This window comes from Xiphophorus hellerii, chromosome 20, assembly GCF_003331165.1.
Source record: "Xiphophorus hellerii strain 12219 chromosome 20, Xiphophorus_hellerii-4.1, whole genome shotgun sequence".
NCBI lineage: Eukaryota > Metazoa > Chordata > Actinopteri > Cyprinodontiformes > Poeciliidae > Xiphophorus > Xiphophorus hellerii.
The window spans coordinates 1,565,364-1,592,419 of NC_045691.1; the positions used below are offsets into that span (position 1 = coordinate 1,565,364).

Below are 27,056 nucleotides of genomic sequence, written 5' to 3' on the forward strand. Positions count from 1 at the left end.
AGATTAACTTCAGAAATTCTGTAGAAGAAACTTTGAAATTTGAGTTTGAAAAGTAAAAAAACAAATCTGAAATTTTGAGATTAATTTCAGAAATTTTGGTGGAAATTTACTTCAGCAGCTAAGAAGACCTGCCAGACGTAAAAACACCAAGTTCATTATGGAACAAAACAAACGGTAGTCCTAGGGGATTTATAGCTACAGCTCTGCTTGTGATCGCCCCCTGCAGGACAGAGTTATTATCAACCGGCTGGACAGCATCTGCCACGCCATCCTGAAGGGAAAATGGCCGTCATCGAGCGAGCAATACGACTCCCCTGGGTCCGTGGCGGCTAACTCGTGTCTGGCTAACAGTTTAGCGCAGCACCACCAGCACCGAGCCGGGCTCCTGTCCGGCGCCGCGCCGGGCCAGCCGCGGGTCCAGCTGGGCGGTCTGGGGTTCCCCGTCCCGCCGCCCCTCACACGACTTCCCAAGGTGAGGCGTTCTGCAAAAACCAGCGAATTAATTCAATATTCTCCTTTTTACACATCTATCACCCGTCTGCGTGTTTCTGTCTTCCATGCCATGGTTCTGTCCGGTTTGTGTCCCCAGAAGTGCTCAATGTCAAAAAGAATGTCTGCTGCAGAATAATCAGAAACTCAAACCCAGAGGATGTTACACTGCAAAAACACAAAACCATATTCACTCAAAACAAGCTCCTACAGCTTCCAGAAAAGTTACTTTTAGTTAATCTTGTCTCATTCCAAGTGCACTAAGATATGTGGACTAGAAATGAGACAAAAATACTCAGATTTTGTGTTTTTTCATTGAATCCAGTGACTACACTGAAAAATCTTACCAAGTATTCTTGGTCCAGAAAAACCTGAAGTTTGTTGTTGAAACTTGACTAAATGAATTCACTGTAAATGCAATAAACACAAATTAGTTAATAAATATGTAGATATTTTGCAGTGTTTTAAAAACATTAAATAAGAAATAATGTTGAATTATCTTCAGTTAGTCCTGCAGCACTGATCACCTCCTGTCAACATGTTGCTTTGTTGCTTATTCTGTACCATGTAAAGCTTTTATATGTGGATATCAGTCTTGGGTAGATGATCCCGTTGCAGCGTGAAGACACACGTGCTACATCCTGCTGCCAGCTTCCTGCTGGTGGGCAAAAGCTGCTCGCCTACGATGACTAGCATTAGTTTTACTGTTAATATAACGAGCTAAATCTTAAATCTATGTGTGATATATAAAAGAAAAATTGACGCAGTGCTTTGCTACTAATTGTCAACACTATGACTAGGCCTGTCGCGATAAACGATAAATCAATTAATCGTACGATAAATTAAAACTATCAACCTCATTTTAATTATCGGCATTATCGTCTCTTCCGGTTTTTTTCTCTTTCAGTTAATGACACTGAATGAAAAAAGGCTAAACTCCGGTGCTCTCCACTGACCCTCCCTTCCTCATTTCCTTTGTGTAAAGCTCAGCGCACACCAGGCCGATTGTCGGCCCATTTCCAAAACCTGACAGACCCACACATTAGCCGACAGAAATCCTAGGTATAACGGTTCGATCGGGTTCGGTCCTGCCGTGTGGTGTCCAACAATGGGCACAAAATAATGGCAACAAGTCCAGTGAACTAATTTTAAAACCAGGCATTAATCAATGCTTTACTACAATCTACCTGCAATGCATGTGGCTAGTGTCAGCGTAAAGTCCTGACTGAATGAAAATCATTATAAACTATTTACGTCACGTTAACGAAGAACAGCTGAAAAGTTACCGGGTTTATCAACTGCGGTAGCAATTTCGCTCCAACTCCTCCTCTTGTCATTTCTATATTCTTTGCATGTTGAATAAACATTAATGTTGTTTCCACGTATCATCTCCAATGTCCTGGACTTCGGGTTGCGCCGTGTCAGATGTTTGGGATTCCCCTCCGTAATTTACCCTCAGAAAGCAGGAGGAGAATCCGCGCTTTCTGATTGGCTGCCTGTCACATTCAACAGGCTGAGTTAAGCTCCCAGTCGGGGAAAACCCCTGATTTAGATCGGAGCGGCTGGTGATCTTCCGTAACACACCAAACACTACAGGATGATCGGTTACGACAATGTTAGAACAGCGGCGTTCTAACATTGTCTTAAGGGGAAAATCAGGGCAAAAAAACCTTGTAGTGTGAACTATTGCATCAGGTAGTCGATGTGCCCATTTTCTCTATTTAAATCTAATTATTACTGAAGGGCAACATAATATACAGACTTCATAATCTGCACTCTTGATTGAATGCAGTATTTATTTCCACTTTGGCTTTATGTTGTTTAGTCTTTATTCAAGTAAATTTTTTGTTAATGGAGACTGAGAATCCATTTTGTTTTTGGTTGTTTTATTTTGTTTATCAGTTCCAGTGTTTAGTGTTCTTTTGAAAATAAAGTGTATCTATCTTTGGCAGGAAATCGCCTGCATTATTACGTCATTTCCATTAAATCAGTGTAAAAAGGTCTTCAAACAATATTATCGTTTATCGCAATAATGTTTGAGACAATCGCTCAGCAAAATTTGTTTTCGTGACAGGCCTAGCTACAACAACTAGATAACAAGGCCAGGAAAAAGTTTTAATTAAAAAAATTAGCGAACGAGAGGGAAGTAGGTCAGTTATGCTAGCTTGACTATGAGAACCTTAGCATGTAGATGTGATGTGGAATCCTGTGTGTTTTGGTTCAGTTACAAAAATTAAAAATAAAGCTGACCCTCACACCAAGTTTGACAGAGCATCAGTAGAGCAGGTGTTTAAATTAGCTAATCAACCACCGCTGTGTTAGCTTAGCGCAGCGGTAGCTAATCTACCACAGCGATCATTTATTAATAATCTCAAAATAAGCATCAAGCCTAAAAACATAAAATTGTTGTTTACTGGATGTTCTGTTCTTTGTTTGGGAAATGTTTGCGTGTTTTTTGGTGTTTAATCCTGAAACATTAGTGGAGTTGTTGTCAGTAGGTTGCTATGGCAACGGGTCTGTGTGTAGTGTAGCCGACACAGAGAGCGAGATAAACGAAGGATTTGAAAAGTACAAGAATCGTCTTTTTGCCCTCCAGCGGATGTAAACAGTAACATGCAATGTGAATATCGTTAAAGCTGCTTTCAATCAGTTTTGAATCTCACCCAGGTCTGAATCCACAGCAGCCCGTTCGTTGTGTCTAGTCCATATGTGTGTTTAACCAAAGCCATCATCTCTCTCCCATTCTTGTCTCACCCACCCTGCCCACCCGGACAGTACGTGCCGCGGGGCGCCGCATGTGGGCGCGCAGCTTGGCGCCTCACCTCCTTGCCTCTCTTGCAGGAGAGGCTCGTGGCTCCTCCCTTCCTCCCTGAGCTCAAACGGGCCGGAGGACGCCGGTCCTTCGACTACGAAGCCGCCGCAGCCGCCGCGGCCGCAAAGATCTTAGCCGGGAAGTCTGCATCGCCGAGCCACACGAGCGCCGCCGCCGCTGCCAGCAGCTCCAGCGAAGAGAAGGTGGCGGCGGTGGCCGCTCTGTCCCACCGCGCCGGCGCCATGCTGAACGGCTGGCAGGAAGCGGCGATAGATCTGACAAAATCCTCTGGAGAAATCAGCACCACGAGCGGCGCGGGGACGAACGAAGCCGCTGGAATGGGCCACCCCAACGCCGGCGCTGGAGGCAGCCACAAGCTGCCGCCCATCACGGCGCCGCTGCCCGGCTCGGTGGGGATCGACATGTCCGGCATTCTGCAGGCGGGGCTCATCCACCCGGTCACAGGGCAGATCGTCAACGGGAGCCTGAGGGGAGACGACTCCCTGAGGAGGAGGAGAGGGAGACGGAGAAACGTGGAGGCTCTGTACTCCGAGTTCGCCAAGAGCCGGGGGCTGCACCTGCCGGAGGCACAGGTGGGTGGAGGGGGCGTGGCGTAGAGTCCGAACAGGTAGAAAAACTGAGGAGAAATGGGGAAAACCCAAAAGAATCTGAGTTCAAAGGAGAATCAAAATTTTAAATTTGTACGTTTTTGTTTTTCCACTTGGGTTTCTAAAAGCAACTCAAGTGTTTTTAAAAAAAGAAACCCTGCTGATTTTTGGTAATAAATTAATGTTTTTTGGTGTCTTGAGAATGAGCCGTTTAGAAAACGTCCAGGACGTAAACTCACATATCAGCAGGCAGCCGTTACCTAGCAACCCCAGCCAAGCTTTCCTGTTACTTAGCAACCCTGGCAGAACTCCAGCACTTTTGGTTGGTTGTATAATGGCTGCTGGAAAAGACAAATGTTTTGTTGTTGATTGCGTGTATGTTGAGGCAGTTTGTTATCTTTGTTTCGTTTTATTGTTTCGGGTTTTTATCCAACTTTTCACTTTGGTTTAGTAAACAAAAGACTATTCTTCTTTGTTGTTGTTTTTTTAAATTTTTGTTTCAGATGAAAAACAAACTGTCTGAATATACCTGGACCTGTCTTGTTGGTTGTGCAGGAGGCTCCATTTCTGCTTTTCTTTCCTCATTGGTGGAAACAAAGACATAATCCACAATTCATGTTGTCTCCATCTTGTTTTCCTCCAACCACTTTTTCTTTTTTAAAGATGTACAGTTGAATAACTTGGCATCTGTTTGCAGCCATTTTCATGTGAGAGTGTAAACGTTGAGTTGGGGGCGTGGCCAGAAGCAGCTTATTTGGATTTAAAGTGACAGAGACTCTAAAACAGCTCATAATAACTGACCAGACTGAAATCTCATTATTATTTATTATTGTTGCCTATAGATTTAGGGTTTAAGGAAGAATAACAGGTCACTTTAAACATCTGCACCTACAGACTCGGGTTGAGGCCATCAGCCACTCCTCCGTGTCGTCCTCCACCTCCTCACCGTCCCCGTCTCCGTCCGAGCGGCCTGCTGGTCCTCCCACTCCCTCCTCCTCCTCCACCCCCACCCCCACCCAGACGCCTCCTCAGCCAGAGATCGTGGCCATCGACAGGGAAGCAGCCAGCAAAGGCCTGATCGAGTGGCTGAGACAGAATCCGGGCTACAGCATGGATCTGCCGGCCTTCGCTCACGTACGTATCTCTGTTGGTTCAGATGAAAGTTAACTGCTTTTAGGAGAGCAGCAGACCCGCAGCTCCACCAGGTTAGCTAATAGCTGCTAACGAGAGACTGATGGAGATGGTTTAGAGTATGGCAGCAGGAGTGGGTAGACCTGTGGGCTCTTTGAATAAACAGTGTTTCAGCCAACAGTAACATCCGGCTGTTGGTCATGTGACTCCTGAGATGCGATAGAAGTGTTTTCATTGCAGTTTTGCAAAGTTCATCTGTTTAGTACGCCTGAAAAACATGTGATTTTTCCAAATTGATGTGTTTCCATTAAGAGAATTTATTTTCATAATTTCAATTTGTTAAATTTTTTGGTTAATGGAAATGCAGAAAATCGGAGCAACGGCCGTACAAAACAAACTAAAGCAGTTATTCAGCAGAAGGCCACCAGAGGGCGCTGCAGACCACAAACCTGCTGGATGTTAACACTGACTTGATGAAGCAGCCTTGTTGTGACTCTCCAAACCATTTCTTAAAACGTACCATGGAGACGTTGATGTTTTAATGACTTTGTTTCGTCTCGTTTTTTGCTGGTCAGTCGGGAGCGAGTCTCCTGCACGGCTTTGTGGAGCGTCCCAAACAGAGGAGGCATCGCTGCAAAGATCCCACCAAGCTGGACATCAACACTCTGACGGGGGAGGAGAGAGTTCCTGTAGTTCACCGAGGAACAGGACGCAGGGTAGATAACACACACACACACACACACACACACTGGAATAAATACCGTTTATGTTTCAGTCAGGCTGCAGTTTGACCCTAAAACAGAGGTGGGTCAGAACCATCCAGATAGAAGCTGACCACAGAAAAATGGGACAACTGAAATCAGCTTTCAGATACATTAGTTTAGGATCCAGAATTTCATTTTTTGTTAGTTTTAACTGACTTTTCATACAGGAGTCATCAGTTTTCAGGGTTTTTTGTATTGTTTACTTTTCTTGTCTGCATTGCTTCTCTCTGCAGCTTGGTGGCGCTATGGCTCCGGCTATCAAGGAGCTTTCCAGGTGGCTTGATGCTAACTCGGAGTATTTCGTCGCTCCAGACTGGGCGGACGTGGTCAAACACTCTGTGAGTTTCATCTTTTTTTCTTTTTTTTTCTTTTTTGGAGATTTATTTATTTGTGTATTTTTTGGGGGGGATTTTTTTTTGTGTAACTTTCTTTGTTGTGTTTAATTTTCAGTTTGAACCTGAAGCTCATTCTACTTCAAAACATTTAGGATTGATTCCTTATAATGAATATTTATTATTCATTATTGACTTATTGATCATCTTATTTTTTATATGCTAAACGTTTCTGAAATTTGGGTAATTTTTTCTAAATTAAATTTTTTTTTTCCCTTCTTAATCTAGATATTATCACAAAACATTTGCAGCAGTAATAAATAACATCATATTAACCTGAATTTCTTTGTATTGTTTTTATCTCAGAGGTTTAAAAGGTTTCTTGAATGTTCCTGAATGTCGGCTCTTGCTCCAGGGTTTCCTTCCTGAGGGGAAGTTCTCTCGGATCCTGACGGAACCGGTCAACCGGGACCCGGGTTCGCGTCGCCGCGGACGACGGCCGCGCAGCGAGATGCCGAAGCCGCTCCTGTCCGTGTCGGACTCCGCCTCCGCGGGCCTCGGCCCGCCGCTCTACATGAACGGCGGCCTGATCGGCAGCATGGACTCCATCGTGACCCTGCAGAACCTCCGCGGCGCCATCCCCGGGATCCCCATCATGGCGGCCGGATTCCCACACGGATTCCCCGCGGGGAGCGGCGGGTCGGCGGCGGACGACGCCAAGAACGGGCTGAGCATGCTGCCCATGATGCTGCACGGCATCCCGCACCCACACGGCGCCGCCGCCATCCCGCAGCACGCCCTGTTCAGCGTCGGCACCATGATGGCGCACGCGCCGCCGCCGCACTCCACCGCCTCCGCTTCTGCATCCACCGTCACCACGACAACCGCAGCGTCGGAGGCAGCCAGCCCGTCATCGACGACCGCCGCCGCCGATCGAGAGAGCGGCGGCGACAAGGAGAAGCCAGCAGAGGGCGCCAAGCGAACGGCGGAGGCGGCAGCGGCCGTCATCACCTCCACCAGCAGAGTGCATCACACCTTCAACCCCTTCCTGATCCCCGGCGTGTCGCACGGCCTGCTGTACCCGCACATGTTCCTCCCCCACGGCGGCATCATGGCGCTGCCCGCCGTGACGCCGGGCGGCGGCGACGGCGCACCGGGAAGTCCCAAAAGAAGGAGGAAACGGGCGAGGGAGGAGGAGGAGAGAGAGAGGGGGAAATCGGGAGACGCGGAGGAGAGAGAAAGTACAGTTACCGTTACCGCGTCCTCGTCCGCCTCGCCGCCGAGCGAGGACAGCCGGGCCGGCCGGGCGGAACCGGACTCCATTAGCCACGGAGAAAAAGCTGCGGCGCCGGAGGAGAAAGAGGACGGGTCGGAGGAGACGGGGGACGAGGTGGACAGACGGGACGGCGAGGCGGCGTAGGACATCGTCTCCCTGCGTCTCACTGCAAAAACACAAAATATCAACAAATGTTTCTGTCCAGTTTCTACTGTAAATATCCAATCACACTTAAAACGAAACCAAACTAACTGATAAAAACCTTTTCAGGAAGAAATAAGAGCTTGTGTTACATCAGGGGTGTCCAAACGTTTGGACTTGAGGACCAAAAAAAAACTTTTACAGTGTAATTCGGGACGCACCGATCCAGTTTTTACCAAGACCGATATCTGAGGTTCAGCCGATCAGAGGCAGAAAAAAAAAAAGAATAGTTTCTTTTTTTAAAACATAGACGTGCATGTACTGAATTACAAATTAATTTGACACTGAAATATAGAAATAAATATCTTCACACGTTTGGTGAAGCATGTAAAAACAACTTTAATTTGTTCAGACAGTCCAGTGGAGTAGAACAGAAAAATGTAAAATAAATAATAAAGAAACTGAAACTATTTAAAAATAAACCTCAAAAACCTTCAAATGGATCAGAAAGCGCAGTTAGGAATTCTAAATATGATGTAAAATAAATAATAAAGCACAGAATGAGACTGATTAGATCCGACACATTGTTACCGATACCAGATCAAAATTTTTTTCAATATCGGGGCCGATACAGATATTAATATCGGATCGGTTCAGCTCTATACATAATACTTTAAACTAATGAAGTAGTCAGATTTCCTTTTTTATTTTAAATAATTGTAGAGCCAAAACCTGATTATGGTTTTGCAGATTTTTCTTATTAAAATAAATACTTATCAGGTGTTTATTGAAGAAATACTAATAATTTTGTCAGTTTAGGTTTGGAACTAGATATATTTCATTTGCGCAAAAAAAAGGAAATACTTTGTATTTTAACAAGATTTCAATTATAGATTTCTATTATTGTTGAATTTCAGTCTGGGGCCACAAATAGTCAGTCCAGGAGCCGTAAATGGCCCCTGAGCCACACTTTGAACACCAAGTATTAAGTTATTAATACGGTGAAAAAGTCCCAGTTCTACTGGTGGATTATTTTATCAATATTTATGAATCATTTACTGAAAACAAGCTCCTACATTATGCTGAAAAGTTACTTGTAAGTTAGCTTTGTTTTATTTTAAGTGTAATAAGATATTTCCACAATAAACTAGACTAAAATATTTGGTAAGGTTTTGTGTTTTTGCAGTGTCGTAAGTTGCTCTCTTCTCCGCTGAGCAGCCGTGTAAAGTTTGTGCCGAGTCTGTAAGTTAACGTCCATGTAAAGACTTTTATTATGATGATGATGATGATGATTATATTCAACTTGTTTATATACCAGAAACCCCGCCCCCCCCACCCTCTCCACTCCACTGTAAAAAAAGAAAAGAAAACACGAGTAGAGTTAAATAATCTCCGTATTCTTCCCCGTCATCCTGCATCCAGACTGAAAACAGGAGGGAGAACCGAAAGAAGGGAGCGATCCAAAATGGTTCCTCTGCACTGTAAAAACTTCACACCAAAACTATTTTTTTTTCATCTGGTTTCTACTGAAAATATATTCATATGTTTGAATTAAGACAAAACTAACTTAGAAGTAACTTTTTAGCATTTTTTTTAGGTCAATAATCCCTTAATATTGATGTAAAAGTACTGAAATAATCTGCTCATGTTATAAGTTAAAATGTCTTCAAATGTTTCATCTGTAACTAGTATTTTTTTCACCAATATGTAGGAATTGAAACAGGGTGCTCAAAGTGTGGGCCTGGGGCCGTTTGTGGTCCATGAAATGATTTTGTTCGGCCCTCTAGTCAAGAGTGGTAAAAATTTGATCAAGAAAATAAACAAATGACAATTTTAAATTTTCTATTTTTCTTTTTCATGATTTACAGATTTCATAGAAATGTTACCATAAAATAATAAAAAAGACAAATTCCTGCATTTTTAATTGAATTAATTTGTGGAACACTAATAATTTAAATTAGTCATTTTTGGCAAAACGTTTGGACACTACTGGTTTTTTATATCTTGCAGAAAAGTTACTTATAAGTTAGTTTGTCTTAATCAAGTGTACAAACATATTTGCACTAGAAACTAGACAAAAAAATGTTGATTTTGTTTGTTTTTTCAGTGTAAAACATGTGCAATACTTAAAAGAAAACTGCCATCCGAATTAATCTGAAATAAAATCCCACCAGATTTGACCGACGCTAAACCATAAAACGCTGCAGAAAAATGTCTTCTAAAGTTCCTGCATTCAAAATTTTTAATAAAAAAAATAATTTAAAAGTGCAGCCAAGGCTAATTAAAACCGAGTTTTCTTATTGTTTTTTTAGCTATAACATATATTGTGACAAAACATAACACTAAAATACGGAGCAGAATTAGTGCCTCTTGGAAAAAAAATATTTTGACTTTAATTGTCTGAGATTAAAGTCAAAATTCTGAGAAAAGAAAACTTTGATTTTTTTTTTATGGCACTAATTTTCTTCCATACTAAAAGGCTGCACCAACTTAAACTTTATTTTGATATTTTTTCCACTGCTAACATGAAAAGCTAAATTAACTCCTGCTCTTTAATTCAAAAGCACAGAACAATCATGGGATTTGTTTCGGATCAAGCCACAGAGTCACTTTGGGAGATTCCTCCCCTTTAAAAAAGTGGTCCAGTCCAATCAGGAGCTCAGTCCGGCCACCAGGGGGCAGCAGCAGGCAGTTGTAGATGCAAACAGTGGGTAGAAGAGGGTGAGTTTTCCTCCTGAAATCATTGGGAAAAGTGCAAAAAGACTCGAATTTTGATCTGAAGCTCCAATTTGAGGTTTTGCCCTGATTTTAGAAAAGAGAAAAAGAGAGACTGAACGCCTCGTTGTTTCCTCAGATTGCAGTTCAAACATGTAATATTTCATCTGTAAATCTCTCGCTGTACATTGCTGTCTTTTTTTTAAGTGCTCCATGCATCTCTTTCCTGTTTCCGCCGGGAAGCAAACCGACTGTACTGTACATTAAAAGGATGCAAGTCGCTGGTTCTACTCCGATTTTCACGACAGGGTGGAAATGTTTCCGTCGACGGCTTTCCGTATCTCCGGTTTTCATCCATGAAAACGTCTTTTTTGTTTTTTTTGCACAGCGTCCTGTGAACCTGTTATTTTTTATTATTATTTTTTTCCGTTGCGGCTTGTGAGCGACTGGGAGAAAGTTTGGATGTGTGCATGCATGCGCACACTTTCTGCTGTGTTTCGTCCTGACAGGTCACAAAAAAAAGAAAAAGTCCGTTGTTGTTGCCTTGTCACAAGTTTGTGGCTCCATATAATTTATTATATTTTCTGTTTTTTGTTTTTTTTGCCAAACTTTCACCAAATATTATTTTTCCTCAGTTTCATTGTATTCGTCAAAGTGAAATGCCTTATTTCTAGCTAGTATGTCTTTGTATAGCTGGTCTGTTACATCTCACCGCCCGGTGGCGTTTTTGTTTTGTTTTATTTTTATTTTTTATTTTTTTAATGGAGACCCAACAGAAACAAAACATAGCGCAGTTTTTAACTCAGTACATCGACTCCTAAAAGGCCAATCAGTCGTCCCTCAAAGCACAAACGTTTGCGTATCAGTGCCTCTAAAGTTAAAACACTTTCCCTCGTGTGGCTTCACTTGCACATTTTGTCCTGTTTCCATGGCGACGGGGTCACCAAATAAGAGATCGTTAAAATATGACCTGTTTTTTCTACGACAGCGTCATTAGGGCTATTGTAGATTTTTTTTTTAAAAAAAGAAAAAAAGGGGGTAAATTTTGGCCAAAAAACTTTTTTGAAAAGTCAGAAATTTGGTACAAAAACTCGTAAATTTTGAGATTAATTTCAGAAAATTTCTAGAAAACATGGAAATGTCTGAGTTTCAAAGGTGGAAAATTTTCATCTTTTCAAAGTTGAAAAGTTTAAAATTCAAAAATTTCAGAACATTTTTGAATGTTTAAAATTGTCTAAATTTTTCTACTTTCTAAACTTAAAATTCCTTGTTTGTTTTTTTTCTAGAAGATTTCTGAGATTTTTTTTCTAAATAGTTCTAAAATATTTTGAGTTTTTAACTTAGAAATTTTTGTTTTTTCTATATATTTTTTTATATCTCAAAATGTAATTTTTTTCTCTCAGATTTGACTTTTCAAACTCATAAATTCCTAAGTTTTTTCTAGAAAAATTCTGAGATTAATCTCCAAATTTGAGTTTTCTAGCAAATTTTGGTGGAAATTTACTCCCTTTTTTCTTCTTTTTTTATAGTCCTAATACACCATTGTAGTTTCGGTACAAATTGACCTAACGCTTTATTTTTATTTTTTTATTTTTTTTACAGTGGGGTTGTGTGGTGCAGTTCTGAGCAGTCAGTATCTGACCTGCAGTTGAAAGCGAGACAGAGCAATATATTCATAAAACCACCATCTTAAAACACCTCAATAGTAAAACATGATTTATTTCAACTGGCAAACTTGGCATTTATGCTAAATTAACATTTATGCTAAATTAACATTTATGCTAGATTAACATTTATGCTAGATTAACATTTATGCTAACCTAGCGTAAATGTGTGAGCTGCATTTGCCAGGAGTCGTTTGTTCTTTTTCACTTGTTCTATTTTTATATCTAAACTTTTTTTTTCACCAGGAGAAAGAATAAGCGTATCTAAATTGGGTTTAAAATCACAATATTTTGAAATGTACAGATATATTGATGTACTTGTGAAAAAAAAAAACTGAAAATAGTAAAAACACTTTAAATCATTTTTTAAAAATATTAACTGAAATTTACTGTTAAATCAAAATTCTTATCACAAAATTTGTCACGATAAATGCTAAACGATACGATAAATGCTGATGTTTATTCCTAGGCTGGACAGTAAATCAGGTCCGATAAGAGCCGGGTCCGAATTCAGGGTCTGCCTCCTGCGAAGGACGGATTTGTAGGCCGATTATGTCATAGCGTGGCGAAAAGGCCTGTTCGAATTCGAAGATTCCTCCAAATGATTTCTCCTCTTCCCCCGATTTGAAGGATGGGTCCGGTGTGTCCGTCATGGCCCGCCATATCCCATAATTCATTGCGGGTCCAAACTGGGTGATCAGGCAGAGCGTCAATGGCGGTGAAGAGCGGCAAATGATTTAGTTGTTTTACACTTTAAATGACACAAAGTGAATGTCAGTGTGTAAATCTCCAATATCTGCTCTGTTCACCAAAACATCACCTGCTGTCTGCTGCCGCTGCGCTAGCAGCCAGCTGGCCGGCAGCTCAGGTTGGGTTTACCGGAGCAGAACGCCTGACTCCCGGCACATTGTTACAAAAACTCCCACTAGCTTTCCATAATGAGTGGAAGTTAAACACCGATATTATTCAGACAGGTAATATCTGGTTGTAAAATGTTTGGTTTACTAAAGTATTTCATTTATTCCTGATCAAATCAGTTTGATTGATTAAAGTTAAGCCTTCAAACAAACTAGTTTTATTTAACTAATGGCTTATCCGAGATTTGGAGAGTATTATATTTGAAATTGAATAATTTGCTTATATTTATTCCTGGTAGAAATGTGCTATACATGTTTGAATATTTTAGAATCAAACTAACAGATTAATTTTTCCCTATGGAACAGCATTTACTATAAAAGTTGAAGAATAATACAGAAATCAGGAGTAATGCATGACTGAAAAACAAACTTTGGCTGCGTTGTTATTTTCTTTGCCGCTCTCTGCTTCATGCTGTCATGGTTGCTAGGCAACATGAGTTGCGCTGAGGCGGGGGCAGTTGGGGCAGTTGGGGCAGTTGGTGAAGACCAGACCTGTCCGAATTCACAGCTTTTCTCTTCCGGTCGTCGTTCAGTCTGTGAAGGACCCGTCCCACGTAGACCGGGTCCTTTTTTCAGGACCTTGAATTCGGACACAGACATATATTGTGATAAACAGATGATCAATATCAATAGATAGAATATTCAATAATTCAGATCCATAACTGCAAAGCATTCTGGGAGATGTAGTGCGAGGAAAGACTTTAGCTACTCAACCTCTCATTGCTAGTTAAGCTAGGTTGGTGGAATCAACTAACTCAGTCACTCTTTGGTTACCTAGCGACAACTTGTTGAGTAACCGGCGCTGCAGCAGTTTAAGGTTTTGCTTCTTAACTGCTTAAAAATAAACAACAGAGTTGAGTGAAAACTGGATAAAACAGGAACCGTCACACTGCCAGTTCAGCAGTATTTCACATATTTAAAACAAACAAAAAACTGATCAGTAATTATCAATGTTGACTGATATGAAACGCTTATATTGTGATACGTTTATTGTCCTGCCATACCTGCTCTTTACTGATTCTTTAATCTAGGAACATATGCTTACATGTTCAGAGTTCTTGTGAAGTATTTTTCAAATTGAATTTGCTGCAGTTAAGATACTGACTGCTCAGAGCTACACCTCATAACCACATTTTAAATCACACATTTAGGTTAAATTCAACTCTGAAATTCAGACACCGGCAGGAAAACCACACAGGAACATGAAGTAGCATCTGTTAAGTCGGTAGTTTGACCCTCACTGCATTCCTTAGCTGCACGATGCCTTCTGTTTTCTTCTGTTTCATCCAATCTGTTTTTTATTTTATTTTATTTTTTAAATAAAGATGAAGCTGTGGCTGCGCATCACTTCCTGTTCTCGTGTGAAGACTTGAAACGGACTCGTGGCGACCACGTGCTTTCTGTCAACAGTGTTTATTTTTTCATGGAAGTCACCTCAACGTGTAAAACTCTGATGTATTTATTGTACAGTTCTTGTCTTTACATTGTTGTCTCACGACTGATTGATTCCTGTTTTTGTTACCCTGAAATACAGAAACATTTTGGTTCACATGGAAATGAAACGGATCTGTGTTTCTGTTGCCTGACGGATAATCTCAGTCTGGAAGCTGGAAATGTTCAGCTGGGTTTTTTTCCTTTATGCTCTCAAGACTTGTTCGCATTTAGGCACCAAAATGGCCGAAAATAATAAATATACAGAAAGATGCGACGTTGTATTAGCACCATGCTAAGAAGATATTAATAAAAAAAACATAAAATTATGAGAATAAACTCACATGAGAATAAAGATAAATTTTGTTTTATTTTGACTTTGCTATACAAATAAACTTGATTAATTATTACTTTATTCACGTAATTTTACAACTTTTCTCGTTTTATTTTGACTTTATTCTCGTAATTTTGCGATTTCTCATAATTGTACGACTTTATTCTCATAATTTTAGATTTTATTTTTTTTATTTGGGCCCTAAACTCCATTGTACAAAGATTATTCAGACCCAGAAGAAAAAAACTGGCTGCAGAATCAACTAAAATATGATTTTAAATTCATGAGAAGGCAGGTTGTGCGCTTCCTCATCCATCCTTCAGCTTTCGTTTTGAGTTTGCTTTTTAACATTTTGCAGCTTTTATTTGTGTTTTGGCTTAAAAGGATAAAATCTGGAAAACCTCACATTGAGAAAATAGATTTAGTCCAGTTCACCTTTAAATATTCCTGGTTATTCTTAAATATTCAGATAAAATTCTTGGGTCAGGTTGTTGTTTTCTGCCAGATTCCCAGCAGAGACCAGACTCTTCTCCCAGTTTAGATTGGTTTTATTTTTACCGTGTAAATTTTATCTTTAAAACATCAAATCTGAAAGTTTTATCAATTTATTGTGCCTGTTTTATTCTTTACAGAGGTCTGTCTTAAGATCGATAAAACCTCAGTCAGTGATGAATATAGTTTCAAATGCAGTTTGGTGTCTGAATAAACTCACCGCTCAGTCAGGTTGGCGTTGCTGAACAAAGTGCAATGTAAAGGTCAAAGGTCACAGGAAGCATCTGATCCTGACGCTGCAAACCCATCATAGCTAGAATACGTAAATCACCTGGACTTCATGGGGGTTTTATCTCATTTGGTTACTTTTCTTTCTTATTGTTCTCTATAGCGCTCTATATTCCCATGTGGACCAATCTGACAAGTCAAAACATGGTATGTGTGATCTTTTATCGTGCAATAAAAGATGACTTTCAAGTTCTCCTCGTCTGTCGTAGATCATTTAATTTATGTTCTTGATGACTAAATTTAAGGTTTGGTGAATATTTAACCTTCATCTGGGTTCCTGTATCTCAGATCTACGATGGTGTTTTACGGCTACTGTAGATAGAAAAGATAGAAACGAGTAATTTTCTCAGAAGTTTTCAGACTAATCTCAGAAAAATATCTAGAAGAAACGTGGAAATTTCTGAGCTCTGAAAGTTGAAAATTTGGGATAAACTGTTAGGAAAATTTTGACATTAATCTGAAAAAATTCTGGAAAAACCTTCGCAATTGCTGAACTCCAAAAGTCGAATATTTGTGACAAAAAACTCAAAAAATGTTTCGATTAATTTCAGAAAATTTCTAGAAAAACCTTTGAATTTGTTGAGCTACAAAAATTGGGAATTTGCAAGAAAAAAAACCTCAGAAATTTTTAAATAAATCTCAGCAAAAAGTGTAGAAAGAAACTTGTTTTATATACATTTCTAATAGAATCTCTAAAAATGTCCTGAGTTTCTTGTCAGACACTTTTGACTTGGAGTTTTTTCTGGACGATTTCTGAGATTAATCTCAAAATTTCACTTTTTTTTCTTTTTTTTTCTTTTTGAAGAAATGTCCTACTTTTTTTAATCTACAATGGCGTACATCTAACAATACTTTTATACTATTACTCTGTGATATTACCAAAACGCACTACAACTTATATGGCGCAAGTTTTTCTCCAGCAGTTATCAGGCAAGAGAAAATAATCAAACTGGCTGCCAAGCAACAGCGCTACCAACTGCGCCCCCTGTTGGCCAACAATGAAATGACTGAGAAAGAAATCACACCATCCCAAAGTTTAAAACAATAGCAGCTTGTTTTAATCTTGTCAGATTATTTCGTGGTGATCAGAAAATAAAACAAACAAAATCAAAAATCTTACATGTTCAAGGAAAAATGCTTGAGAAGAAAAGTTATGAAATGTGCAGTTTTTGTGAAATTAATCAAATTGTCTGAAATTTGGCATTTTTTAAATGATTTTTTTAAAAGCTTGTGAACATCTGAACCCAGAATAATCTGTGATAATATAAAAATACACATTTACAGAGAAACACATTCATGTTGTGGAAAAATTTCCCATTTCGTCTTTTAAAAAAGTGATAAATATTCATTTGGTGGGAAAAAAGAAGAGATTTTATTTGCTCTGGAGAAAAAAAAAGTAAGAGAACTCACATGTTGTCATGCAAGCTTTACTTGTGCAATATCAGATAAATCATCCTGCATCAAAATATTACATCATGTATACAGCTCAATTATATTACACACAAACTGACAAACGAATAAACTGCGAGATAGTTTGGACTAAACATGCAGCGTTTATTATTATCAGCCATTAAGATGCACCAGAAAAACTCCTTTCTTTCATCTTTGGTCAAACTTAGAGGAAATAAACCAAAACTACAAAATAAAAACCTTTGAAGATAATCCAGCTGGAGTTCTGCAGATATTTTACTGGCTTATTTGTGGATTGTGGGAAATAGTGCAGCAGAAAATATTTTTGGTCAATTTTAACCTCATAAAAATTATTCAATTTAAAATTTTCATGCCCAAAAAAAAGAGACTATTTGCACTTTTGCCCATTTTTTCTCCAATATATTCAAAATTTACAAGTTCAAAGTTGGATAAAAACATCTGGGGAACCTCCTGAAGTTTTAAGTTTCATTCCTCAAACATCCAACATGGCGGCTCTGGAGGGGAAACATTGTTCGTCAGTAAATCCTGTTAAATTCATGACAGTAATCTCTGTTATTCCCAGATCCGCGTTCCAGTTTTCCGACTGCTTTGAACGCATCATTTCTCATGCTGAGTCGAATCTCCAATCTTTCTTCAGTGATAAATAAAAGGCACTAACTTTGAGTTTTTGTTCTTGTTTTTTATAATAAGGTTGAAATCTGGACTTTGACTGGGCCATTTTAGCACCCAAAGCAATAATGTAATCACAACCTGAGATTAGCGACAACTGGGCCATTTTTTCCAAATCAAGTGGATAATATTTCACTTTGACGCTTTTATACAAACATTTATTTTTCATGTAATCTAACCCAGTTTGGGTTTTTTTGTGATGATGATGTTTGCAATAAATTTGACCAAAATTTGAATTAAAAAGCGAATCAGAGGTAAATTCAGATCAGTGCAGCTCCTACTTTGATTTAATGTTTGGAAAACACATTTTATTCACACATCATGGGGATAAAGTGAACAGTCGGTTCAGGTTGTTTTTGTCCTCGGTGGTTCTGGTTTTGGTTCGGCGGGCCAACATGGAACTGGATCCGGTTCAGGCGCCGCCGCTGATGGAGTCTGTTGTTGCGTTAGCCGACAGGCTGGCGAGGAGTCGCAGTCGTTTTCTCTCCCTCTTTCTGCCAAGTCCTCCTTTTTTATTCGGTCTTCTCTCTGACAGGCGGAGGAGAAAAATTGGACATGAAAACTATGAAGGTCAAATATTTCTGTCTTTTCTCTCTGCGGCTCCCATCGATTCACCTCATTCAGGTAAACCGCGTTTGATCTGTCGTTAGCATCGTTAGCATCGTTAGCATCAGATACAGACAGACAGATACTAAAAATTAACCTGGTTATAGTTGAGCCATAATAAATGAAACATGATTTTGATGATAGCACTTGTCAAAATGTAATATTTGTTTCTGGTTTCTTTATTGGTGGCTGTAAGACGTTTTTATTACTTTATTTTTGTGTTTTTATGATGTAAAGCATTTTAAACTGCCTTGTTGCTTAAATATGCTCTACAAATAAACTTTATTGACTGATTTATATTAGCTGTGTCTTAAAAGTTATAAATTTTTCTATATTTCAGAACATTTCATGATCCTTTCCTAATGTGTGGCCTGGGGTCCATTTCTAGCCCAGGAAAGGATTTTGTTCGGCCTTTGACCAGAAGTCAAAAATGATAAATATTTTGGCCAACAAAACAGAAAACAGCTGATTACCCCCAAAAATTGGCGGAGGGGGGCTAAGGGGGAGGGGGGTAAATTAAAAACTTTTGCATTTTTAATTTGATAGTTTTTAGCTTGTCAGTAGTTTAAATTGCCCAGTTTGACCACTGATGGTTTAAATTATGTTGAATTGAACTTGAATTGCTTACATTAAAACAGAAAATATGATAAAAAAGATCTATAGACCCGCTGCAGCGTAACGTCCCGCCCCATCTCCCTGCTGGAGGGCAGAAAGCTGCTACCCTACAATGACTAGCATTAGCCGTCAAGTTGTCAATATAATGTCCTAAAGCTAAAATGTATGTGATATATAAAAGAAAACGGGACGCAGTGCTTTGCTACTAATTGTCAACACTATGACATCTAGATAACGCGTCAGGAAAAAGTTTTAATCATGAAAAAAATAGTGAGGGAGAGGGAAGTACGTCAGTTATGCTAGCTTGACTATGACAACCTTAGCATGTAGATGTGATGTGGAATTTGATGTGTTTCAGTTCAGTTAAAAAATAAAAAACAGCTGACCCACACGCCAAGTCTGACAGATCATCAGTAGAGCAGCTAATCTACCACCGCTGTGTTAGCTTAGCTAATAGTCGCGGTAGCTAATCTACCACCGCTGTGTTAGTTTAGCTAATAGTCACGGTAGCTAATCTACCACCGCTGTGTTAGCTTAACTAATAGCCGTGGTAGCTAATCTACCACCGCTGTGTTAGCTTAGCTAATAGCCGCGGTAGCTAATCTGCCACCGCTGTGTTAGCTTAACTAATAGCCGCGGTAGCTAATCTACCACCGCTGTGTTAGCTTAGCTAATAGCCACGGTAGCTAATCTACCACCTCTCTGTTAGCTTAGCTAATTGCCACGGTAGCTAATCTACCACCTCTGTGTTAGCTTAGCTAATAGTCGCGGTAGCTAATCTACCACAGCAATCATTTATCTATAATAGCAAAATAAGCAGTGTGAGAAATGTTTTCATGGTTTTTGGTGTTGAATCCTGAAACATAAAGTACCGTAGCGTTGTTGTCAGTTGCTATGGCAACAAGTCTGTGTGTAGCGTAGCCGACACAGACAGCGAGACAAAAGTGGTTTTGAGTTGAACAGTTTTTCTGCTTTATTTTTCCCTTTGCTGTGGCGCAAAGCACTAAATTAATGATGCCAACATCTCCAGGTTTTCATTTAGTGACCGGTTTGTTCCACAGCTGCAGTGCGGCTATGGATGAGAAGTAAAGAATCGTCTTTTCGCCTTCCAGCGTTGAGGGCATGCGCAAAATTTCCAGATGTAAGCAATAACAAGAGGAGTTTATTTTAATAAGGCTTTACAAGATCCTATTTTCTAAATAAATAAAATTGTAAATTTTTTTTCCTCTAGTGACTCTTCAAATGTCGGGAGGAAAAATGTTTTCTGGCTCTGCTGATGCGTCTCAGGTTCTCCATCCTCAGATGGCGGTCCAGGCCCGCCACCCGCAGGATTTTTGGGAACTTATCCATCATTTGGCCAGCAGAAGAAGAAGGAGAAGAAGAAGAAGAAGAAGAGTCCTCCAGGTGGAGTGTCAGGTAAATATTCTGGGTGATGTATCGCTGCTTTGATGGTTGGCTGCAGAGGTCGGATTATACGATGCTTTTACAGCATAGGGACTCCAGATCACACTGCTACATATTTTCACATTTTTACATCATAACTCATGTATGAGGTCAGGTGTGAGGATTCGGGTCCGGCTTGGATGGAGAAGCTGCTGCTCTGGCTTCACCTGCTTTGGCTGCAGTTTAAAAAGAATCAGATTTACTGCAGAAGTGAGAACATTTTGAAGGTTTTCTTTTTTTGTGTCGTAGGTGAGTTTGCTCTAGGGTTGAAGGATTGTAAGGCACTGTTCGTGTTTATCACTGCTCTCAACCTGGAGTGTCGGCCAGAACACCACTTAGGCCAGGATTCAGCTCAGGACCAGATGTCAGGATGAGGTGCAGCAGATGGAATAATGAAGACACGAGGCAGGATCCTTTAATGGTTCTGTATTCCAAACTGTATTACAGATCTTGATCCAAGTGAACATGGATGGGCATAAATGTGTGTTTCGGTTTGTCTGGGTGAGGGTGTGTGTGTGTGGTTTCCTAGAACAAACAAAAATACAGAAAATAAGTTCCTATCATTCCTATCAATAAGTGTCCTATCATTACACATTACACCAAGTTATTATACCTTAGATGACCTAAGAAGGAAATAGATAAACCTAACTAATCTCAACCTCTAAATCACTATTAATAAGCTAACTAAGACAAGTTAACTAACAACCATGCCTCTGCTCCCGATAAGTAGATATGTATGTTCAGCACAACGCTCTACAATACACACATATAGCAGATAGCTCTGATTTAGCAACCGGTGAAATAATAGCAAACGAATAAACTTCAACTCACTCAATTAGCTGCAGTAAACACTCAAATATCGTAACTTACTTATGTTGTAATTTAAACTCGACGGACCAAAAACGTGTGAGCACACGAACAGGAAATCAGCCAACACAGAATAATCAGAGTTTACTTTTTTTATTCTTTTTTAGCGCTAGAAAAGAGAGACGCTTACCCTCACAGGCTAATTTGTTGTGGAGTGAATATAACCGAAATTATACAGCATCTGATCAAAAACGGACGATCCATCCCTTATATCTAAGACACGCCCAGTGATCACCCCATGTGTTACGTCAGCTAAAGTTTCTATTTCTACAAAGTGTGAAAGTGAAACATGCCAGGTGTGTAAAAGCTTGTGAGTGTGTGTCCTTGATAAGCGTCTCAACACTTATCATTGACGCACACTTCTAAGGAAAACACACATCTCTTGCAAATCTCTCCCACGTGTTACCACAGCGACTCAGCTACCGAACTTGCAAACCAGATATCAGCAACGTTGGTTACAGCAGTGTGCTGACGTCATCACTGTCCTAACTACGGTATGCCTTAAGGGACAAAAGTACCGCTGAACAGAAATCAAGTAATACAAACAGCAGTACTCAACATCAAACTTGAACCATTTACGGGTCTTTTGAACAGTCGTATATTGTTTTTTTGAGAATAGGATACAAAGGAAGCAGAAAATGTCAAATCTTTTTCCCTGACCTGATTTTTCTGCTGGAGTGATTCCTGGTGAAGTTTAATTTGTCGCAGATTGATGCTGCTGATGATCAGGAGTTTATCCAACCAGACGTTGCCGTCTGCTCTTCGTTACGATCGCCTAGCATGGAGCTTTCATGACTCTTCATGACTTCTGTCCTCATGTTCTTTGTCGTTGTTTGAGTTTCCAAGAGAATTTTTTTGCATTTAAATTTTGTATTTAAAATGTAGGTTAAATTATGAATAGTATTTATTTATCTTACATGCAATGAGACGCAGCTGAATTTTAAAATACCTCAGTTCTTTTTTTTATGAAAGTTTCACCTGGCTGGATTTCTGCATCTACAATGTTTTCAGTAGCTACGTTTCCATTTTTTGCAACTGAAGTGTTTCCTATAAATAAGAAACGTAATTAAAATCACATGAGAACACGTTCGTTGTTCATGCCATCATCCTACTACCACTTCCTGTCGTCTTCCTTGTTGTTTCTGCCAGTAGTAATATAAGGTTCTTGATCATGTAACATGTGTGATGTGAAAAAAAGTGTTTCCATTGCACTTTTGAGAATTACACAAATTTTGATACAGCCAACAAAACCCCACCTTACTCAAGCGCAAAAACTAATAAAAAGAGTCGAGCAAAAAAACATGTTTTTCCGAAATTGCAGTGTTTCCATAAGGCAAATTAATTTTCATAATTTTATGGTCAATGGAAATGATGCTGTGTTTTCATTGACCATAAAATTAGAATTATGTTTCAATTTGTGTGAAATTGCACAAATTGGAATCACGACCAGTTGTGCAGTTTTATGGTTAATGAAAATTCAGCTAGTAGAAAAATTTTATATCGGAATTTTGGCCAAACTGCGTAAAATTTGTGCTCAAATTGCAATTACAGCCAATGGTGCAATTTTATGGTCAGAGGAAGTGCAGCAAGGAGGCGTCCAGAATGTTATTCATAATGTAAACTAAAAAACTTGTTTCCAATGCAGATGTGCACAAAACTTTGTCCATATTTGCTGATGTTGGAAAAACACAATTTCGCAATTGCAGTATTAAATAAGAATGAAAATAAAATCAGACATGAACAAGTTAGTTCATGCGATAAGTTATTAGAAATCATCCTCCCACCAATTCTTCGATTTTTTGCCATTGGTAAAAATTTAGGCAAATAGGAATAAATTTACTAAATAGAAACACGTCAGTTTGAAAAAAAAGTCAGTTTTCGACAAAACCTTTTTGCACTAGGATGAGGCGGCTTTTCAGCCATATCAGAAGATGTGCATTACTCAAAACTGCAACAGAAACATTTCTTTTGTATCACAGGAGTCACATGACCAACAACCGTCTGTTACTACGGAAACGACAAAGACACGACAGGAAGTGGAAGAAGGATGATATCGCTGCAATTTTTAAATGACTTATGGCCTGAACAAACTTATTCACTTGTGACCTTAATTACGTTTCTTTCGTAATGTAAAGACCACAATAACAAAATTGTGTTTTTCGACATTAGTGGAAAAATGTTGATATTTCATATCAACAAAGTTTTGCTCAGATTGTAATGGAAACGCAGCTGGCGAGTCCAATTCTCTAATTTGTCTGTTGACCTTTGCACTTCCGGTCCTGAACCAGAATCTGAGCACTACTTCTCATTTCTGGGACTTTTGTCTTTTAGATCTTGTTAATGCTGGAAAAATGTTTAAATTTCATTTTACATCCTTTCCTTCTGAGACAGAGATGGTTAATATAATTATTTCTGCCCTTTTTTGACATAAATCTGAAGTTTATTTACTAAGCAGGTTTTGGGAAACAAAAATGTGTTCAGCGTTTCCGAACCTTCATGACTTTCTATGCAATGAACTGTCTAATGTAAAAGAGTGAAAGTGGTTTAAATCTTTATCAAACAGTATTAACTTCTTACACTGAATTTAAGACAGAATATGAAATGAAGCGGATGGAAGAGGTCAACATTTCCAGTTTACATTCCTGTAAAGATCCTAAAATTTAACCAATAATTTTGTCAAACCTAAAAAAAATGCTCAGCAGATCAGTGTTGTGTGATAAAGTAAACAATTTTGTGAATGTTTTTAACTTTCTACAGTGAAGTCCAACTCAACCCTTAAAATTTAAACCTCCTCAACATGAGAGTAAAACCAGGATATTCCTGAAAACTATGAATCTTGGCAAACGTTTTATAACTATCTGTTGTATCCAGCTGCAGCGATTAAGATCTCTCTCTGTTTTGGGTCTTTTTGGCATCTTAAATACCCAATTATTGGTTTTTACATCAGTCAGATTTAAATTTATTCCAACCCACAGCAGTAAAAAGAAGAAATCCCAGTTTTACATGCAACAGTGAAGTAAACACAGTCTTGTTTTTGCAATTTGATGCATGCTTCAGGAAACCAAACATGCACATTGTAAAACTCCTCAGCGACTATCATAACTGTTTCAGGCAGAAAGTTGGAAAACCGCCCAGCTGGTGGCGCTGTGACCAAACCTCAAACCAAACTCACAGGAAAACATACGAGGACTTTATGGAGCTACATGAGAATGAAAGTGGCTCTGGTTTCTGTTTAGTTCAGCCGAACTCCATGAATGATCAGAAAAGACAAGGTTATCTGCAGGATCACAAACTGGACGATTGTCTTTAAGGTCCAGTTTTTAGCCTCTTCCGAACAGAACCTCTGTTTGGGAAATTCTTTGGAGAGGTCTTGAAAATAACACCCTCAAAATGAATTTCCTATATCTCAGGAACTATCAGGTGTATTTGACTGGTTCAGGTATCAAAATAAAGGTAATATTCCAGAGAATACTCCAGAGGTCTAAAAATCAACATTTGTATTACTGAGAAAGAACAAATACATATGGCACACAGGGAAAACAAACAAAATAAAAATAATACATTCTAATAAAATACATTACGTAATGTGGATTTTCCTTAAAAGCATGCAGTGGAAACCCAAAACCTCTAGCAATTCACAATACAGGTTCTGACCAATTACTGGACCAAATTTCATTCCAAAAACTGAAGCATAGACATTTTGTTTCATTTGTCTTCTTTGGCTGCTGGTTCAGTGAGTTTTGCACATTGCATGGTGATTCTGGTCCTGTTGGAAACAGCAGAGTCTGGGTTTTAAACTGACTGGTAGTTTGTGTGTTTACCAGGTGTGAGTCGTTAGTGTCTAATTGTGTTTAAAAAAATTGTTAGTGTTTGAGCTGGGAGTTATTGAGGTAGAAAATTTTGTTATCATTTCGATGAGGTTTTGTCTATTACATAGATATGCAATATGCCTATATTGGTTATTGTATAGCATGTGCTTAGATTGATCTTGTTAGCAGAAGTGCTGCAGGAACCAGAATTGGGTCTGTTTTGGAGCAACAACCTGGACGATTGTCTTTAAGGTCCAGTTTTCTCTAAACAACAGCAGGTTACAGATTTCAGACAACTCTGACTGGCAGCACAAACATTAGTAGTAGTTTCTGTTTTTGTAAAAATGGTTAAATACATTAAAGAGAGGAACCAGAACTAAGACTAAATGTTACTTCTTAATCCAGATCTCTATGCTCAAGCTACATATTTAATTAGAAATCTGAATATTGAATCTGGAATCTAAATATTTTTGCTCCAATCAGAATATTTAGCTAGCTAGCTAACCCTAACTTGCAAATTCACTGGCTGTTAACAGAAAGTGGACAACTTAGTTTGTAAACTAACTATTTAACTTGCTAATTAGTTTGTGAAATTTAATATATACAGTCATATGAAAAAGTTTGGGCACCCCTATTAATCTTAATTATATTTATCTCTAAATATTTGCATGTATACAACAGCTATTTCAGTTTGATACAACCAATAACTTATAGGCACAGTAATATTTCAGTATTGAAATGAGGTTTATTAGACTAAAAGTAAATGTGCAGTACACATTAAAACAAAATTTGACAGGTGCAAAAATATGGGCACCTTAATCATTTTATTGATTTGAATACTCCTAACTACTTTTCACTGACTTACTGAAACACAAAATTGGTTTGGTAACCTCATAAAGCTTTGAACTTCATAGCCAGGTGTAGCCAATCATGAGAAAAGGTATTTAAGGTGACCAGTTGCAAGTTGTTCTCCAATCTGAATCCCCTCTGAAGAGTGGCATCATGGGGACCTCAAAACAACTCTCAAATGATCTGAAAACAAAGATTGTTCAACATAGTTGTTCAGGAGAAGGATACAAAAGGTTGTCTCAGAGATTTAAACTGTCAGTTTCCACTGTGAGGAACATAGTAAAGAAATGGAAAACCACAGGGACAGTTCTTGTTAAACCCAGAAGTGGCAGGACAAGAAAAATATCAGAAAGGCAGAGAAGAAGAATGGTGAGAACAGAGAAGGACAACCCACAGACCACCTCCAAAGACCTGCAGCATCATCTTGCTGCAGATGGTGTTACTGTGTATCGTTCAACAATTCAGCGCACTTTGCATAAGAAGAAGCTGTTTGGGAGAGTGATGCGACAGAAGCCTTTTCTGCAAGCATGCCACAAACAGAGTCGCTTGAGGTATGCTAAAGCACATTTGGACAAGCCGGTTTCATTTTGGAACAAGGTCCTGTGGACTGATGAAACAAAGATTGAGTTGTTTGGTCATTAAAAAAGACGTTATGCATGGCGGCAGAAAAACACAGCGTTCCAAGAAAAACACTTGCTACCCACTGTAAAATTTGGTGGAGGTTCCATCATGCTTTGGGGCTGCGTGGCCAACGCCGGAACTGGGAATCTTGTTAAAGTTGAGGGTCGCATGGATTCCACTCAATATCAGCAGATTCTTGAGAATAATGTTCAAGAATCAGTTACGAAGTTGAAGTTACGCCGGTCATGGATATTTCAGCAAGACAATGATCCAAAACACCGCTCCAAATCTACTCAGGCATTCATGCAGAGGAACAATTACAATGTTCTGGAACGGCCATCCCAGCCCCCAGACCTGAATATCATTGAACATCTGTGGGATGATTTGAAGCAGGCTGTCCATGCTCGGCGACCATCAAACTTAACTGAACTGGAATTGTTTTGCAAAGAGGAATGGTCAAAAATCCCTTCATCCAGGATCCAGGAACTCATTAAAAGCTACAAGAAGCGACTAGAGGCTGTTATTTTTGCAAAAGGAGGATCTGCTAAATATTAATGTCTCTTTCCTGCTGAGGTGCCCATATTTTTGCACCTGTCAAATTTTGTTTTAATGTGTACTGCACATTTACTTTTAGTCTAATAAACCTCATTTCAATACTGAAATATTACCGTGTCTATAAGTTATTGGTTGTATCAAACTGAAATAGCTGTTGCATACATGCAAATATTTAGAGATAAATATAATTAAGATTA

The 27,056-nt window shown here is 39.2% G+C and overlaps 2 protein-coding genes across 7 annotated transcripts in view; one reads left to right on the top strand and one right to left on the bottom strand.

Annotated features, from left to right (window-relative positions):
- chd6 (chromodomain helicase DNA binding protein 6) overlaps positions 1–7,685 on the top strand; it is a 65,740-nt gene extending 58,055 nt beyond the window's left edge. For 5 of the 6 annotated variants that reach the window (XM_032549222.1, XM_032549226.1, XM_032549227.1 and 2 more), the window contains exons 40-45: positions 227–472; positions 3,265–3,894; positions 4,804–5,043; positions 5,616–5,756; positions 6,038–6,142; positions 6,552–7,685. In XM_032549222.1, coding sequence (XP_032405113.1) covers positions 227–472; positions 3,265–3,894; positions 4,804–5,043; positions 5,616–5,756; positions 6,038–6,142; positions 6,552–7,556 — 2,367 coding nt within the window. In that variant the 3' untranslated portion in view covers positions 7,557–7,685. The remainder of the gene's footprint in view (positions 1–226; positions 473–3,264; positions 3,895–4,803; positions 5,044–5,615; positions 5,757–6,037; positions 6,143–6,551) is intronic. The other variant, XM_032549228.1, reaches the window with a different exon arrangement.
- Positions 7,686–16,742: 9,057 nt separating this feature from the next.
- rspo4 (R-spondin 4) overlaps positions 16,743–27,056 on the bottom strand; it is a 41,435-nt gene continuing 31,121 nt past the window's right edge. The window contains exon 5 of the mRNA XM_032549468.1: positions 16,743–18,022. Coding sequence (XP_032405359.1) covers positions 17,907–18,022 — 116 coding nt within the window. The 3' untranslated portion in view covers positions 16,743–17,906. The remainder of the gene's footprint in view (positions 18,023–27,056) is intronic.